Here is a 16,987-nt window from a genome sequence, read left to right as displayed (position 1 = left end):
TCCTCTAACATCCTGCAGTACCAAAGTGTTTTGTAACTGAAATTAGTATCTTTTGGTAGGGAGCGCGCAATTCAAGAAATGCGTCGACATGGTCTCTCTACATCATCATTACGTGCTTCACCTCCTCTCAGTTCTACTTTAAGGTCTCCCTCTCAGTCTCCAGAACGTGCAGCTGTAAGGACAGTTGAAGAAGTGGCAGTTGAAAAGTAAGTGATTTGGTTATTTTTTTTTCAGATTGTTTCCATATAAGAATTAGATTTAAACTGTTTCTAACTAATACTTTTTTAATTTTACAAAGTTCTTCAACACCTTAGGTGGTACTTATTCTTCTTTTGTTGACTCTCCTACTATAAAATATTGATTGGAAACAATAGATGCAAAGTGCTCTCCAAAGACCATATGCCGTAATGGATTCCCATTCCTGTTTTTGTTAATGGTCTTGCATCATCTGACAGCTCCCAAATATATTGCCTTCTTATTATTGTCATTAATTACATCCAAATATATATTGCCAATTTATTGCTGTTAATAGTTATCCCCAAACAATGAATGATTCATATTAAGAGAAACATCATGAGATTCTGTCAAGTACAACAATGACGGAAAGATAGCACATAGGGAGAAAGTCCCCAACACATTAGATGAAACAGTCTCCAAAAGTGCTTAAAAATTATCACTGTATTTTTCATTGTTAGTGCTCGGAGGCTATGAATGTCTAAGATTATGGTCACCAGAGTACATAAAAAAATTTAAAAAGTCATAATCAGCCTCATTCATTTTCACTGACGGTTTTATTCTTTTAGAGGCCATTGGTTTAGGTGATGTCTGTTACATGTTACAGGCCTGATTAGTTGACTTTATATCCTGTCTCTGCCATACTGTGTAATACTTTGCAGTGAAGAGTGGAAGGTTAGGGAGAGAGAAGCAGTGGTTGTTTGGGAAAGAGCATATTTAGCAGTAACAGCTTATGAATCTAACTGCTCAATCCAAAAGACAGAATTCCAAACTGATAACAGTTTAAACTATTTATGTGGGTAAATACATATGGCCTGTTCTTAGGCTTGCTTTTGTTAATATAAAGACCTATTTCCTGTATTAATAAGGAGGAGGAAAGAGTACTTGTGACTTTTTTTGCTTTATTGGTGAGCCATTAGGCAAACCTTGTTACGTTGCAAATCAAGATTTTGCCCAGAAATTTCTGGATCATTTTTTTTTCATTCTTAAGATAATGGTAAATAACATGTTTCTCGGATTGAGTATAATTATTAGATTGTTGTCCTTAATCTTTCTTGCTTCATAGTGTGCAATAAAAATAGTCCAGATGCTATACTTGAAGAATGCTATATAGTGAACTACTTTATCCTACTATTTGTGTAGTTGGTTTTACCAATGACAGCTCTGTACCATATCCTATCAGAAAATGTCCCAATTTCATCAAGTACGCATTTTTAAAGAAAGTATCTGATCAACTGAATTGATATGCAGACCAACTTTTAACTGTCTTGCCTTATAAATGTATTGGTGGAATATTGCCTTAGAAAAATCTTTGTATTTCTATCATCATCTTTCAGTCTACTTAGTTATTCCTTCCTGGGAGCTTACCACAGTAAAGTGTAGTCTGTAATTACATTGTTCCATAACTGTCTTATTTCTCTGATCTAATTCAATCTTTTCAAGAAATTCCCTTCCTCCTCAGCTCACATTTACTTTGTTAAGCACTTGAGCAACGAGTCAGTGACCTGAATGTAGAGTTTTAGACAATATGCTAATGGTTGGTATTTAGGAATAACAGAAGAGGCTAACTGTATGAGGCTAACTGTAATTATTACTTTTTATCCTAATTTTCATTAGTAAAATATAATAGCATTATTTTTGAAATTTCTTTTCTCCACCAGAAATGTGAGCTTCAAGGAGTAACCAGAACTTGAGCAATCAAAACATTACTGTGTTATAAGGACTTGTTTTTTGAAAATTATGAAGGATGACTTGCATTCTACCTCTGTTTTCAAATCAGTGATTACTTTTGAAATTTCTAAAAACCTATGAAGTAATCAACTCTGCAAAATTCTACTCTCCCAGCTCTCAGGGATGACTAGATTTTTGTGGGCTGTTTTGATGGGGTTTGTATCAAGGCTGGCTAGGTTTTGTGTTTATTTGGTAACCATAATATAATTGTATGAAAGAAACAAGTATATGATATGACAGACAATCTCTTGTTTTCTTTTGCTATTTTATTTCTATTTACTTATCTCATATGGTTATGGAAGTTTGTTCATCTTACTGTGAGCTAAGATAGGAGAATAACATACATGATTGTTTTAAAAATGCTGAGCCAGTATATCTTTTGTACTGATGATATTCTGTGTGTTTGGATTTTTAACAAGTGTTTTCTTAATGCTTTTAAATATTGTGAAGAATGTCTATATATTTTGTGAATGTATTTTGCTAACTGAACATTTTTCTCAATAAAAAATATCAGTTATTCTTTATTGTTTTTGTCATGTAACTACTCATCTCCTTTTCTTTAACGCTTGTGTAAAGTTGCATTTTTAAATATTCCAATATTAAAAAAAATGAAAACTGATATTTTGAAAGATGTATTGAAATACATTAAATATTATAAAACTATTTCAGAAGTATTTTATATTGAGATTTCTGAATCATTGGGAGATATTTCTCAAATTTTCTTTTTGAAAGAGCATAAAGTCTGGAATCCTTCACACAGCTCAGCTCAAGCTGTTAGAGAGGTAACAGGTCTTTATATTATGATGCACATTAGGTAGAAACAGTAAGAACTAGTCTTTAAAATACTCGGTGTATTTAGCAGAGGAACATTGCAAATTTAAACTGTGAAGTAAGATGCAATTAGCAATCAGAATCTAATGATAACCTCTTAAAGTCCATCTGTGCAAATAATTGTATCATTGTTCTACTCCAGAATGTATGTTTTCTAATAATTACATGCCATTCAGGTTGATATGATGTGTATTCAGAGGTATCATGCAGAGGACTAGAAGTGGGAGAATTTACTGTTTTGCATCCTTCCATTGACCAACGGGTAGTGTTATGCTTCTCTAATGTTGAATAAAAAAACACCCTGTGATTACCAGCTAATATAGCATGAATCCCTAAGGTGTAAACAGCGTATTAAATGACATGAAATAATTTTATTTTGCGTTTAGAATTTGTCTACATCGCACTAAGATTGTTACAGTTGTAAATTACAAAGAATGTTCTGTTAACTGGAAATACTGTCTCATATTTGGAGATAATGTTGCTTGTAAGCTATATAGATATATTTTATTTTTTCATATACTGTATTTTGCTAGTTTTGTTATTTAGTGTCTATGTATGTATTAAATTTTATTAATTAAAAACAACTTAGAACACACATTCAGAAGAATCTGAAAATACTTGTATCTCATTAGGCTTCTGAGACGTTGGCAGGACTTGTTTATTTAAAAATGGGTGTATCTCATTTGAGGTCTCTCATTTGCCAGTTACACAAATGGGGAGATCGCTGTCTCTTAGGTATTGTTTATTACTGTTTGTAATTAAGTCAGTAGTTTCTTGACAGTAATTCATATTTAATTATACAGGGTGAAGCAATTCAGTAAGAATGAGAAACAAACTCATTTTCTGCTCTTGATGTTTTCAATAGTGACTTCTAAACATCGTATTTTGTATATAAAATCTTTTCAGTTGGGATCTAAATTAAAGAAGTTGTATTGAAAATATTTCTTCTTTCCAAAAAAAGTATATTTTGCCTTTACTATTAAAACCATAACACTTACATTAATAATATGTCTTACATGAATGTCAACTGTGAAAAATTAGTGGATCATCAAGCACAGCTGTTGTAATAAAACTAGTATCATCTCAGCGACTAAAGCCAGAGCAGCTTTCTAAAACTGAAACAATACTGATATTCAGACTGTAGTACAGCTATCGTTTTCCTTGTTAGTATTATTTTCTATACATTTTTGTAAGCAGCTAGAATAAAAGGAACGTAAGAATTATATAAGTTTGCATTAAAATCAAATATTTTATTGGGGAAAGTAGAAAACAAGCCAAAATTTGTAGGAGACCTAAATCAGTGGACTGTCATGTATGAAACAAGTGTAATGTAAGTCAAGAATATTAGAATGATGGACACTGTTCAAAGAAGTTTCTGTGCTGCTTCAATCCTTATCTAGGTAGGGGGTGAGTTGAAAGCAGGTGGGGCAGATGTTAAAACGTGGGAAAAGTCCAAATATTTGTCTGTCTTCTGTTGTTATCTGCACTTGGGAATGGAGGTAAAATATTACAAAAATAATAAAGAAGAGGCACTAATTGTTGGGTGTGTTTTTTCTACGAAACTGGAGAACTGTACTGTCAGAAGGAGAGGAATCAGGAGAGAATAAAAGGATGGTATTTACCAATTTATCAAAACCCAAATCGCTCAATTAAACTTGTATGTCTTTTGAGAGTTTCTTAGAATTAATTTTTTGCATCCTCCACTGTGTCCCTAAAATTGAATTTAAATTAATTTAAATAAGCAATTCTAGGGTTCATTTGGAAAGTGCAATTTCATCCTGAATCTGAGAAACATTGTGATTCCCATGTGATGCTAATTATAAAAAGGGTTAAGATTAGGGCTTCCATCTGATGTAAAATACATCATACAAAAAATTGGTGCATGTGTGGGAAGGCTGAACTATTCAAATGCCATTTTTCACATGAAGCCATATGACCCCAGGCCTTTTTTTTTGAAGCTGTTCTCTGGGGCAGAATTTTTACACTTCTTTTTATTCTGTTTACTGCAAGAAACCAGTTCTCTAGTCCTGCACCTGGGGGGTGAATAACCACAGCTACCAGCACAGCCTGGAGGCCCTTGACCTTGGAGTAAAGCCCATCACAAGCCAGAACTGTGCCGTTGTGGCAAGGAAGAAGATGGAGGGGTCGTGGTGGTGGGCCTGCTCGGCGCTGGTGAGGCTGCAGCCGGAGGGCTGGGCCCAGGCCTGGACTCCGCGGCTCAAGCCTTGAGAGCAGGACCCAATGGAGCTTTGACGTGGCCAAGGTCGCTAACTCCTGCAGTGCAATGCCTTCTGTAAGGCTCTCAGTGCAACAAGGACATGGATGTGCCTGGTGATTCCAGCAAAGGATCAGTAGGATGGTGAAGGTGTTGGGGTATCTCTCACCTGAGGAGAGGCGGAGCAAGCTGGCGGTGTTCAGCCTGGAGAAGAGAAGGCTCACGAGGGACCTTTATTGGTGGTAGGGGGATGGCTGGACCAGGTGATTTTAGAGGTCTTCTCCAATCTTAATGATTCTGTGATTCTGTCTAACTACCTTATGCAAGGGGAGTAAAAAGATCAAGACAGGCTCTTCTAAGTGGTATCCATGGAAAGGGCAAAAGACAAGGGGCACAAATTGAAATACAAGAAATTCCATGTAAATGTAAGAACAAGGTGGGTTTTTGTTGGTTGTGTGTTTGTTTTTGTTTGTTTTTGTTGTTGGTTTGGTTTTTTTCTTCTCCTGTGAGGGTGTGCAAAGGGTGAAGCAGGCTGACTGGAGAGGTTGTGGAGTTCCCCCAGCCATGAAGATAGTCAAAACCTGACAGGATGCAGTCCTGGACAACCTGGTCCAGGTGAAAAAAATATTAAAAATAATTGCTTTCTCTCAATATTAGACTTATCTACATTTGATCTGAGGCAGATGGTGGGTTTTGGTATTTATCATGTTATATTTGCCTACCCCACCCATGCGTAGGCCTAGCTCAGCATAATCTGAGCAGAGCTGCTCCACCACAGGTTTGTCAGTGGTGCGTCCTTTGTCATTTCAAGGTGATGGTGTTAGCATGATGGGAAGTAGGGGACTGTGGGGAAAAAGTGAGAATGGCAGTGTTTTTCTTCTACCTGGTTTTAATACTGCTGAGTAGGGACAGCTGTGTTTTCCTGAATGCAGACAGAAATGAGTTGCATTCAAGGTGATTATTCTGCTGTTTGTAAGCCAAGATCTGCAGGAGCAGGTACTGCTGTTTGGGAAGTTTTTCATTGAGCCTTAATTAAGTTGACACCTGATTCTTTTGTTTGAAAACAGATGTGTGGGTTACTGGACTACAGCTGCGTGTGCAGTTTCTATCTATACCCATTTGCTTTCCATAAATAAAACATATAGAATGGGAGGTAGACTTCCCCACCCTGGCCGGCTTCTAAGTGGTGTGTTTGTGCCATCTAGTGGACCTCTGCCTTTCCTCGCAACTGTGGCACATGTTTGGCAGATTTAGATTGTTCCATGGCAATTCTAGATACATCCAATAAATTCAGAGTGACACAATTATTTATAAAGCCCTGTGTTCCTGAAGGCCATCCAACACTTTGCTAGAGAGGTTTACAGCTGAATCACTTTCCAGAAAGTGTCAGTTCTTAAGAAATAAATAAATAAATGTCACTCCAGCTTACAGCTTCTCCATGCAAGCACTAACATTGACCTTTGCCAACAACAATCTCATGTAACTGAGCAAAATTATAGAAATAAAGTGTAAGTGCTGCAATAGCAGCAAAACAGAACACAGCAAAGAAAAAAAAAAAGAATCCTTCAAAGGAGTGCTGCAAAATCCACTCTGATAATTGAGGTGGTTTGTAGCCACGTATTTTGGATACAAATATATATATGGAATTGCTAATGCAAAGGTAACACTCAATATGCTTATCAGGCCTCCAAATACTAGATCTTGTACCTAGGTTTCATTTTTGATTAATCAGGTAAAGAGATCATGCCACATATTCTGTGACTTTGGTTGTGAAGGGACTGAAAAGGGAACAGACTGTAACTCTCGGGGCTTATATGACCCTAGAACAGCACAGATAAAAAAGTGATTTTGTATTTATCCCAGAGTCAAACAGCCAGCTTTGGTTTTGCACAAATACCTCCTTTGACGGGGGAATTCACTGAGCTGCAAATCATTAAGGAGTGGGAGTATCAGTAAACACATGCCTAAACTTAATGTTCTTCCTTTTAATTATCCTGGTATTGGACACAGAGGCATAAAAACATGTGAGATGGCCCTTTGGAGTGACCCAGCATGGGTGTTGCTTTTCTGTAAGACCCTGTTCCCTTTAACAGGAGCAGAAGGAACACTCGTGGCTAGGCCAAAAAGTTAAGGAGCAGGCTGGATCCTCAACAGCATGGCATTTTTCCCCAGGGAACACCTGAAGCTGGAGAGAGCTGACTGAAAAACCACATTTTCTTTCTTAGAGGTGGAGGACCATGGCTCACACAATCAATTATGGTCCAGCAAGTGGCACCGGAGCTAATTGCAGCCTCTGGTTTTGCTGTGCCCTCCTGGGGCAACCAGCCCGGGTAAAACCTCGTTGCAGGTAGCCGAGGTGGAAGACTGGGGACACTGACACGGACTTTAAGGATGGAGAGGAGAAGGCAGGCTGCTCCACAGCTGAATTTCGTTTTGCTCCTCGTAGTTCCTCCCACTCCCCAGTAAACGACGGGGGGCCGAGCAACCCTTTGCACACCCAGCGAGCCGGCCGCTGCCTGCAGGCTTCGGGGGGCTGCCAGGGCCGGAATCCCCCCCTTGAGAGAAGCTGAGGGCAGGGCTCAGCCTCGGAGGGGCGGCCGGCAGCGGGGCGAGGTAGGAGCCCGCCGCCTCCCTCACGGGGGTGGGCTGGGAGCCGGGGGGGCTCAGCCTCCCCTCACGGCCGCCTCACGCCAGGGGGCTGCCCCTGCTGAGGGCCGGAGCTGGGCAGCCCCCCGGGGGGCTCCCCCGGGGCCGGGGGCGACGGTGAGGCGAGGCGTGCCGTGAGGCGGCGGCCGGGGCGGGGAGGCTGAGGGGAGGGAAGGGGAGGCGAGGCGAGGCGAAGCCGCCTTTGTGCCACGGCAGGCAGGGGGATTTCGGTGGGCTTGCGGGAGGGGCCGCTCCAGCGCCGCCCGGGGCCGGGCTGTGGCTCTTCCCGAGCCCTTGAGGGTTTTTCCTTTTTTTCCTTTGTTAGCGTTTTCCCAGCGAGTCCCGCCGTCTCCCGGTTTCGCCGAGCCTGACAGGAGAGATGACTTCGTGCCGCGCCGCGCTTCGCCGGGGCTGCATCGCTTTGTTCAAGCTGCCGTGAGCCATTCGGTAGGGAGCTGCCGTCGCCTTTCAGCGAGCTGGGGGATCCCCCGAAGGGCCCTGGGATCCCGTGAAGGGCTCTGGGATCGCCTGGAGAGCTCCGGGATCGAGATCTGCTGCCTGTCACGGCTGAAGGGCAGTGCTGCGCCGCTTCCCGCAGGTAAGCCCGAGGTCACGCTGCCCGGCTTGGGAAGCTGCCTCACTGCACAGCCCCTGGCTCTGCTCAGGAGGCAGAAATACCAGTTACTCGACTCTTCTCCTCTATCTCATAAAGAGCTTCTTCGGTGAATAACACATTTTTTTTTCCCCCAATTAATTTTGCTGGTGTTGACATGAGCAAATCGCAGGTCTGTGTATCTGTAGTTACCCAAAAAAAGCAGCATTGTGCCTCCGCTCTGTCATTTTCCGTGTAAAACCACCCCGTAAAATACGGTTCAAGGGGTGAATAGAGACCTGGAAAGCACAACTGTGCAGCCTGGAAATGTAATGTGCCTGACAATAATGGCACTGAAAGTGAGCTGCTGCTGGGTGGCTGGGGGATGGCGCACAGGGAAAGGGGAGAGTAATTTACAACCGCAGCCCTAATCATAAGTATTCCATGGATTATTCAAATTCACTGTATTCCTGAACAAATTTTGTGTACCTTCCCTGGACAGTGTGTAACAATTGTATGAGAATTGCTCTTGGCTTGGAAACCAAGCTATTTAAGCGACCCGATAGTAGTAACGTGTAGCAGGTCCTATATTTTTACAGATTAAAGACAATAAATTGGGGTCGGGACTGATTTTTATTTGGTATTTAGTAACGCATGCAGAAGAAATTCCCATCACCAAAATAATTCCAGTTGCACCTTGCACGGACAATTAGGTCTGTATCAGAGCATTAGTCGGTGGGCATAAATGATACTGTGAGTTTCTTCAACAAAGCCATTGCTATCTTTTAAAACGGGCAGTAATGAGCAGTTCTGCATATCGCTTACTTTATGTGGTTTGAATCCAGGTCAGGAATTCATCATTTAAAAAACAAAACAAAACAAAAAAACAAACAAACAAAAAAACACAACTCTTTCTTGGATGGTATCACTTTACCAGTTTCGAGGTTGTGTTTGGTTTTGAATTTTTCATTCCAGTTCCCTGCACCTAAATTGAACACCGTGAGGTGTATCAAAACTTTATGCAAAAGTGCTTTGTGTATTTATTAATGCCCCAGTTTGATGATCATTATGAGAATTACCCAGAAATCTTTATTAATAAATATGGCACTTAGCAAAGAAATAGCTGCTCATTGCTATTGGCTCTTTCTTCTCCAATAGGAAAATGTATCTCAGGTCATCCTCTTCTGAAAATATGGGCTCTTTCCAAATACCCATTTGGACAATCCTGCATTTTAGGGAGAAATTAGTCACAAGTATGAGCAACAAATATTTTTTCGTTATATGCTGTATAATGTGATTTGTAAAAGCACACTGGTGGCACACACACTTGATAAAAATTAGGAATGTCTTGCTGTGTTCTGTGCTGTTAACTTTTTTTTTTAAGTTTATTTCTTATAGGTCATTTTGGCTTGTTGTCTTGTGAGATTATGCAGGTTTTAGCAGGGGTGAGTTGTTAATCTATTAGGTAAAATATGTATGTTTTTAGCATCCAGTTCCCGCACACTTAAACAGAATAGGTTTACTTTTAAGAGGGACTGTTATGTTGGCTGTAACATTTCATTTTAATTGCAGATAATAAAAAGCTGCATTTTTAGTTCCCCCCTTCTGATTACAGCAATAAGAATGCTGAAGCTTTGAGGTTCTTTCTGCTTTACCTCTTAGTAATTCTGGATACTGTTTTGCCAGTTATCTCAGTCACTAAAAACTGATATGTCAGTGTGAGTAGTAGAGCTTAGTCTTATTTCAATATATTCCCGCTGTAGATGTGTCAGGTAAGCTCTTTTAAAATAAGAAATACATGGCATAGTAACTGCAGAATGAAATGTGATGATGAATTTATGAACATTAGTATACTTGGTTGTTTTATGTCTAACATAAACATAATTTTTATGTAGACAGCATGTGCTTAAATGTCCATAACTTGACTTTTTTCCTCATAAGCCAGGACAAGAAATTTTTTTTTTTTCAGAATCTGAATTGCTCATATTTGAAAATAGCTGACATTGGTTAGGAGGGATTTTTCTTTTCCCTTACAAAAAAATCAATGCACGCTCTTTGTTCTGTAAAGGCCCCAAAAAGAGAATTACATCAAATATGGACAAGCCTTCTACTGGCATGTTAGAAAAGTACAGTCAATTTTTTGGCATCAACAGCCTAGGGCAATATAGTTGCATAAAAACTTCCTTTAGTGTGATATAGATGTGGAGATGCCCTAACCACCTATATATTGTCATCGATCCTGTGTATTTGAGTAAGATTGGATAAAGTGGTACGAAATGCGTGTGAGAATAGGATTCATTGGTTTCCCATAATGTGACAGAAGGCCATATAATGTTACAGTGCAAACTTCAATCACATTAGTGCTACTGCTGGGCAGGCCAAATTCTGTTTTATTATCTATTCAGTCAGGGACGGATAAAAAGTATTTTTGTTTCTGTGGCGATTCTGTGGGTTCTGTCTTTTGGGAACAATGAGTTGCTGTGTAGACCTTGCTCTTATTGTTTCATATCGCCTCCTGAAGGGACTTTCCCTCCTTTTGCTTCTCTGTATTGCATATGACACGATTACTTTGTTTAAGAACAAAAATATATTTTGTCAGAAGCTTACAGCATTTGCATTTAGTTTACATTCAGCATTTACATTGATGAAGTCCTACAAAGAAATAAAATTGACTTGTAACAAATCGCTTTTAATTAATAATATTCAAGAGCCAGCATGTTACATGAACTGAATCACAGTGATTTGTTAATTAAGTTTGTTAGGAAGAAAAATGTAAAGGTCTTGCTGTGTGTTATCCTGGAGAAATGGCTTATGCTGCAGTTGCACAACACATTAAGTGAATATAATTCAAATGCCACTATAAAAGTATGAAATACATCCATGCATTTTTAAACACCGTTTAATTTCCCCTTTGTATTCATGCTCTATACTGAATTACAGAAATACAACTTTCATGCCTGTGACAAGGCCATTTGAGAAAATAACTGCCATAATCAGCTGATTTTAGTTCAAGGGCCCAGGTGAGGTAGCTAAGTATGTGTAATTGTGACCTTTCTGTCAACTACCTTCATTTTGGTAACCAATACTTATGCAGAAAAATCAGTTAAGTCAAACACTTCATACCCCCAGCATGCTTTGAAATGATTGCTTATCATTTTAGTGATAACACCTATCTAGCTTTATTTTCTTCAAGCTCGTTGCCTTAAGAAAAAACTATATGAAAACGATCTGAATAAGAAAAAGCTTTCCTCGCACTCTCGTGCTCAGGTGTGCCAAATGCTGTGCACATTGCTGACCTGCTTGAACATCTTTTTTCACTGCTCAGCATATTTTGAAAGTCAGCAGTTGGACTTGGGGGCAGCTGAACAAAGCGGCTGAATCCAGCAGTGTGTGGTGAGGCTGCTGTGGCAGGGTGCTGCATGGCAGAGATTACCTTTACTGTTAACTTGAAACGTGGAGTGGGTGTGATGAAAAGAATTGAACAGGGTGCTTTCCTGGGGTTCTTCAAAGAAAGCTGATTTTTTTTCATGCAGTCTTTCTCTGACCTTTAATAAATTCTTGTTTGAAACTATTTAGCAAAGAAAATTAAAGGTACAACTACAGTGGTCTTTGGAACGGTTTGGTGCAACACAGAAGAGAAAGAAAAACATTGAATGAAGCCCATGTAAATCCCTAGTATCTGTGGGTATGTTTTGGTGCACAAGTGATGTAGTTAGGCTGTGGGACCATCCGCCAACAAAATCGAGCCATCTTCCCCATTGAAAACCCTGATTGCTGTTGCGTAAAACTTTGCCAAGTCTAAACCACGTGGGCTGTAGTTCATCACATGTCTTTATGACTCAGGCTAATTTTTGTTTTAATTCAGCCAAACGATCAATTGAGAATTAGACTAATGTTTTCATCCTGTTTAAAAAGAAAAAAAAAAACAACACGGTAGTGTCATTCTGGTTTGCATCTAGGCTCCAGGTTCTGCCAAGGCAGTGTCCTGTTCTCAAAGATCTGCATTTTTACCATGTACATGAAAGCCTGCCAGTATTTTCTGATGTAGGTTTTCAGAATATTGCAGTCTCACACATTCACCTGTGGACACTTTAGTGAGATATTTATGTTTATTCAGCACTCAGTACTACAGAGTGTTTGCAGCAGTGACTTTAATGGTGCTTGCTACATCTGCAGTTGATATACAGTTGGAGAGGGACTGTCAATTAGTGGAGATGGAACTAAAGTTATTCAATAGGACAAAGATATCATCATTAGAATCAGCTGGGACTGAGTGGTAAATCTTTAGGAGAGCTGTGGTTTGTGGTAGCTTACATGATGGGCTGTGGTGCTAAATAAAATCACACTGCTGCAATAAAGACAAGCGTGGTATTGTGTCATACAAAGAGAAGACCAGCATGGAAGACAAAAGAAGTGGTATTTCCATACCATGTAATAGTCTTCCTCATCTTTAACCTTGTATGCAGTTGCGGTGTACACTTTGAGAGAGATGGAGATGAGTTAAAGGAGAGGAATGAAAGTAATTGAAGATTTAGAAAATATGGACTATGAAGAAAGGTTGAATGGACATTTGAGGTTGTTTGAGGCTCCCAGCAAAGAAGAGTGTCAGGGTGAACAAGACATGCCAGCCTTCAGATGTCACAAAGCTGGTGTGAAGCAAAGTTCTCCGTGCCTGAGCTGGACCAGTTGGTATGTATCAGGTTTGGCATTAGTGAAACTGAAACAAAGGAATAGATCCTTGAATTGGGATTTTGAATGTTTTAGAAACATTGAAGTTGTTTTAATGTTAGTCAAGAACAACATAAATGTATTGATTCTTTCTGGAGTTGTGTGGGTAGAATAGATTGCTCTTTGAGGTCTTCCTTAGCCCTGTGAATCCTCAACATCTGTGCTTCCTGGTGTCGACCAGATTGTACCTTGTCCCCTCAAAAATGCCATGCTTGGCAGGAGCGTCCGTCTGTGACATCTCCAAAGAGAGCAGATGTGTAAGCAGAGAGGCTCCAAACTTTCCTTGCAATCCCTCTTTTAGGATCAAATCTCCCATCCACTCCTCTGTTTTTTCATAGTGGCTCCTCTGCTGGTGCATGGACAGAAAGTGTGAGGGTGGCTTTGGGAGGAATCCGAGATCCAGGTAGCAGAAGGAAGGAGAAAGGAATTGGAGAGCGTAGGTACAAATTTCACAAGAAACTGGCCTGTGTGATGAGTAGGAGATGAACACAGGACATGAAGAACGTGAAGGGAGGACTAAGACTTTGCTGCAGATGACAGGGACGTGGCAAGGAGTAGGATAAAAATTGTGTGAGCCAGTAGGTGGAAAGTTAGGTTGGTGGTGCAGACTGCCAATATACCAGCAGCCTTGACAAGTGCAAACTGGGATTGCACACGTAAGGAGAATAGGACAAGGAGCCAAGCGAGGTGAAATTACATGACTGGGAAAGTCATGTTGGGGGCTGTGGGACACAAATAATTAAAGGCTGGAGGAAACTGGCAGAGTCTGTCTTCTGAAGATTATGCAGGCTTCTAAACCTTAGCTGAGAGCCCACGGTTTTGTCTTGGCTTGCGGAAATCCATCATAACTGATTCCTTGGTCTCATCATGTGGAGAACAACCATCTGTTGCTGCAATCAGCTATTCTGATAGCTCACATAACAGAGGTCAGAGCCATGGATGTAAAGCCTGTACTGCACCATGCAGCTCCTGGTTGTGGGTGCAAAATAAAAGATGAAAAAAAAAAATTTTCAATCTTTTATTTATTTATTTATGACAAAGGGGATTACCAAGTTTGCACATGAAAGAAAGGAAGTGCCTGAACTAAAGTTCCCTTGTAAAGATTCAGACTCTTTGTATGCATTTATTTGAATTTAATCTTTAAGGATATCACTGAATTTTGTTTTACCCACATAACCAAGTGCTTTACTAAGTGCACAGGGTGGATCTGCTCTGAGAGGGAGTCAGGGCTGTGTACTGACAGAAGCTATGGTCTCTGGCATCTGTGTGATTTGTTGCAGAAGCAGGAAGATATCTGAAGAAATTGAGTTAGAAGCTGGCTTAATTAAAACATTTTCATGCACTTGAATTAAAAGCTTAGCTAACGGCACCAAAAACTAATTAAGGCTTGCTATTGCAATTCTGACTTTTTCAAATATTTGTGTTTGTGCTTTTTTTGTTTTTGTTTTTTTTCCTAAACTTCAGTGGGTAATAGAGATAGTGATGTAGATAAACATCAGACCCTAATTCTCACCTAGCCCAGCGTGAAGCATTAGTTAGAACGTCCCCAACCCTGCAAATGACATGAAACGGAGCGGCATCTTATGGCAAGATCAAAAAAAGCCTTTGCTTTCCATTTCTGCTTCTAGTGGCAAACAAGGCACTTTTCATACCTTTCTTGAGAAGAAATCATGTCATCAGCCTTCACAGAGCTGTCAGAACCTCATAAGTTGCTAAGAAAGAAAAAGTGTGCCTGATTTTTCTTGTTCTTTCAAAGATCTTCTTCCAAGCCTGGTAGATATTTTGCAGTAGCCTGTGCTGGCCCATCTGGGGGAATATAATGATGCTCCTAGCCCAGAAGCTCTGCCACTCGATGCTTCACGTGCTGCTCAGGTTTGGAGGGGTGGCAGCCACCCTCAGTTTGCACACAGGGGTTTTGGTATTATTTCTAACCACCCTGTTCCAATTCTTCCTGTTGCCAGTGCAAAGGTGGGTTGTACAAAGCAACCCTGCTAAGTTTTTCCTGGCAGTAGGTTAATCTTTCAAGCACCCACACAGCCTGCTGAACGCTGTCATGAGTTATTAGGTTTGTATCCTGATCCCAGCACCTGATATTTGATAAGCTTTATGCTTTGGGTGATTGTGTTTCCTGAGATGGGATGAAGGGCCTCCTGGATGCCTGGTTTGGGTTACAAGCTGCTGTGGGTGCAGGAGGAGTGGCACTGGTATAGCAGCCTTGGTCAAAGGGTGATAGCAGGGTGAGATTTATGGAGGTTATGTAGTAGCTTTTATCATTTCTACCAATGCATCTGGGGAAGAAAAAAAAAAAGTAGATAAGCTTCGGAGCACCCAAGTGCTGTGACACCCTTTCTGTCAGTTAAAGACCGCTCCAAGCAGAGGCTGTGTCAGTAAGAAGCAGCTAGGCTACAAAACCAGAAACATCACTGAAATATTTTTTTCTCCACCTAGATGTTTTTGTGGATCTATTTTATATTGTCAAAAAGAGCAAAAGAGAAAGTGAAGACCTGTTTATAACTGATGGGCAGCATCGGATTTGTCAAACAGGAACTTTTGTTTCCCAAGTCCGTGGTAGTCCAGCAGACAATCTGAATTGCTTCAAGCCAATGGACCTACCTCGAGTAGGACAGCACTTTAAGAATTAGTTTTTGGAACAGAGCTTTAAAGTCAGTCTTGTTTCCCATGAAGACACAGGAGTGTGTTGCCCATGGTTAATGCTGGAATCAAAGGTGTTTGTTTTGTTTTGTTTTGTCTTTAACTGAAGTGTTTGTTTACATATGTACACTAAGTATGTGAATGTGCATGTAAGACTATTTACCTTGTAGAAACTCGACTTATTGGCAAGTGACTTCCCTTTCCACTTCCATGCATTTTCTGTGTACCTCTGCATCACTTAACCTAATCTGCTCACATGTGGTCCTAAATTCTGCGTTCCTCAGTTTGTAGGTATCTCAGTTAGGATTTTGAAGTCCAATTAATAGACTCATAGAATATCCCAAGTGGGAAGGGACTCAAAAAGATCATTGAGCCTAACTCCTGGCTCCACACAGGACCACCCAAAAATCAGACCCTGTGTCTGAGAGCGTTGTCCAAACACTTGAACTCTGGCAGGCTCGGTGCTGTGACCACTGCCCTGGGGAGCCTGTCCCAGTGCCTGACCACCATCTGGGTGCAGAACCTTTCCCTAACACCCAGCCTGAGCCTTATAAAAAGTCTATAAAAAGCAAGCATAGATGTTTTGAATTGGGCACCCCCAAAATAGTATTTTATTATGTATTATTAAAATAATATGTATTTTTACCATAATTTCATGTATGTTTCTACTTCTGCCAAATAGGATGTAGACATCATCCTTATTTCCAAGGTGCTCTGCAGTGTTGACTGTTTCCATCAAGATTTATTTGTCCCAGTGACCAGTCTATCTCACTGGAGGCTTTTGATCTTCAGAAACCACTGGCTTTCTGAGGTTGACACTGTTTGTTGTCACTACTCCCTCACGGCACAGGCCGCAACTGACTGCAGGTGTCTCATCCCATGTCTTCAGGGGACCAGATTCCTCCATTTTTGCCCAGCTACACAACTCTGTTTCATCTTGAATTTGTCATGCATGTCTCTTTTTGTGGAACTTCACAGTGTGTGGGAAGCATAACCCTATCACATGATGCATAATGGAGTCCAACTGTCTAAGGTCCAAGCAACGGCTCTCCTTTACTTCTTTACCATCAGTTATTTGAGATTATAACTTCCACTCTGCTCTCGGTTATGATCTTTTATTGTGTAGCTCTGACAAATTTCAACTAATTACTTTTGCCATATGCTAACTACTAATGCATGTTCCCCATGCTAGTAGTGCCATATCATCTTTTCATGTTGGCCTACTATTGGAAGGTGACATTCTTAAGCTTGCCCTTCTGTGCTTCAGTTGCACAGCTATATTAGTTTACCTAATTTCATATATTTTATATATAAATTGTAAATATTTATATGGTATAGATTTGCTTTAGCATAGCTAG

The 16,987-nt window shown here is 40.3% G+C and overlaps 1 protein-coding gene across 9 annotated transcripts in view; it reads left to right on the top strand.

The window, feature by feature from the left end:
• CEP135 (centrosomal protein 135) overlaps positions 1-2,504 on the top strand; it is a 31,815-nt gene extending 29,311 nt beyond the window's left edge. For 8 of the 9 annotated variants that reach the window (XM_050710656.1, XM_035553345.2, XM_050710655.1 and 5 more), the window contains 2 exons: positions 60-206; positions 1,896-2,468. In XM_050710656.1, the coding sequence (XP_050566613.1) occupies positions 60-206; positions 1,896-1,917 (169 nt within the window). In that variant the 3' untranslated portion in view covers positions 1,918-2,468. Of the gene's footprint in view, positions 1-59; positions 207-1,895 lie in introns of all 9 variants that reach the window. The other variant, XM_035553300.2, reaches the window with a different exon arrangement.
• The last annotated feature ends 14,483 nt before the right edge of the window (positions 2,505-16,987 follow it).

This window comes from Cygnus atratus, chromosome 4, assembly GCF_013377495.2.
Source record: "Cygnus atratus isolate AKBS03 ecotype Queensland, Australia chromosome 4, CAtr_DNAZoo_HiC_assembly, whole genome shotgun sequence".
In the NCBI taxonomy this organism is placed as follows: Eukaryota; Metazoa; Chordata; class Aves; order Anseriformes; family Anatidae; genus Cygnus; species Cygnus atratus.
Note: the sequence above shows the minus strand (reverse complement) of the source record. Positions and strands in the feature narration are given on the sequence as shown.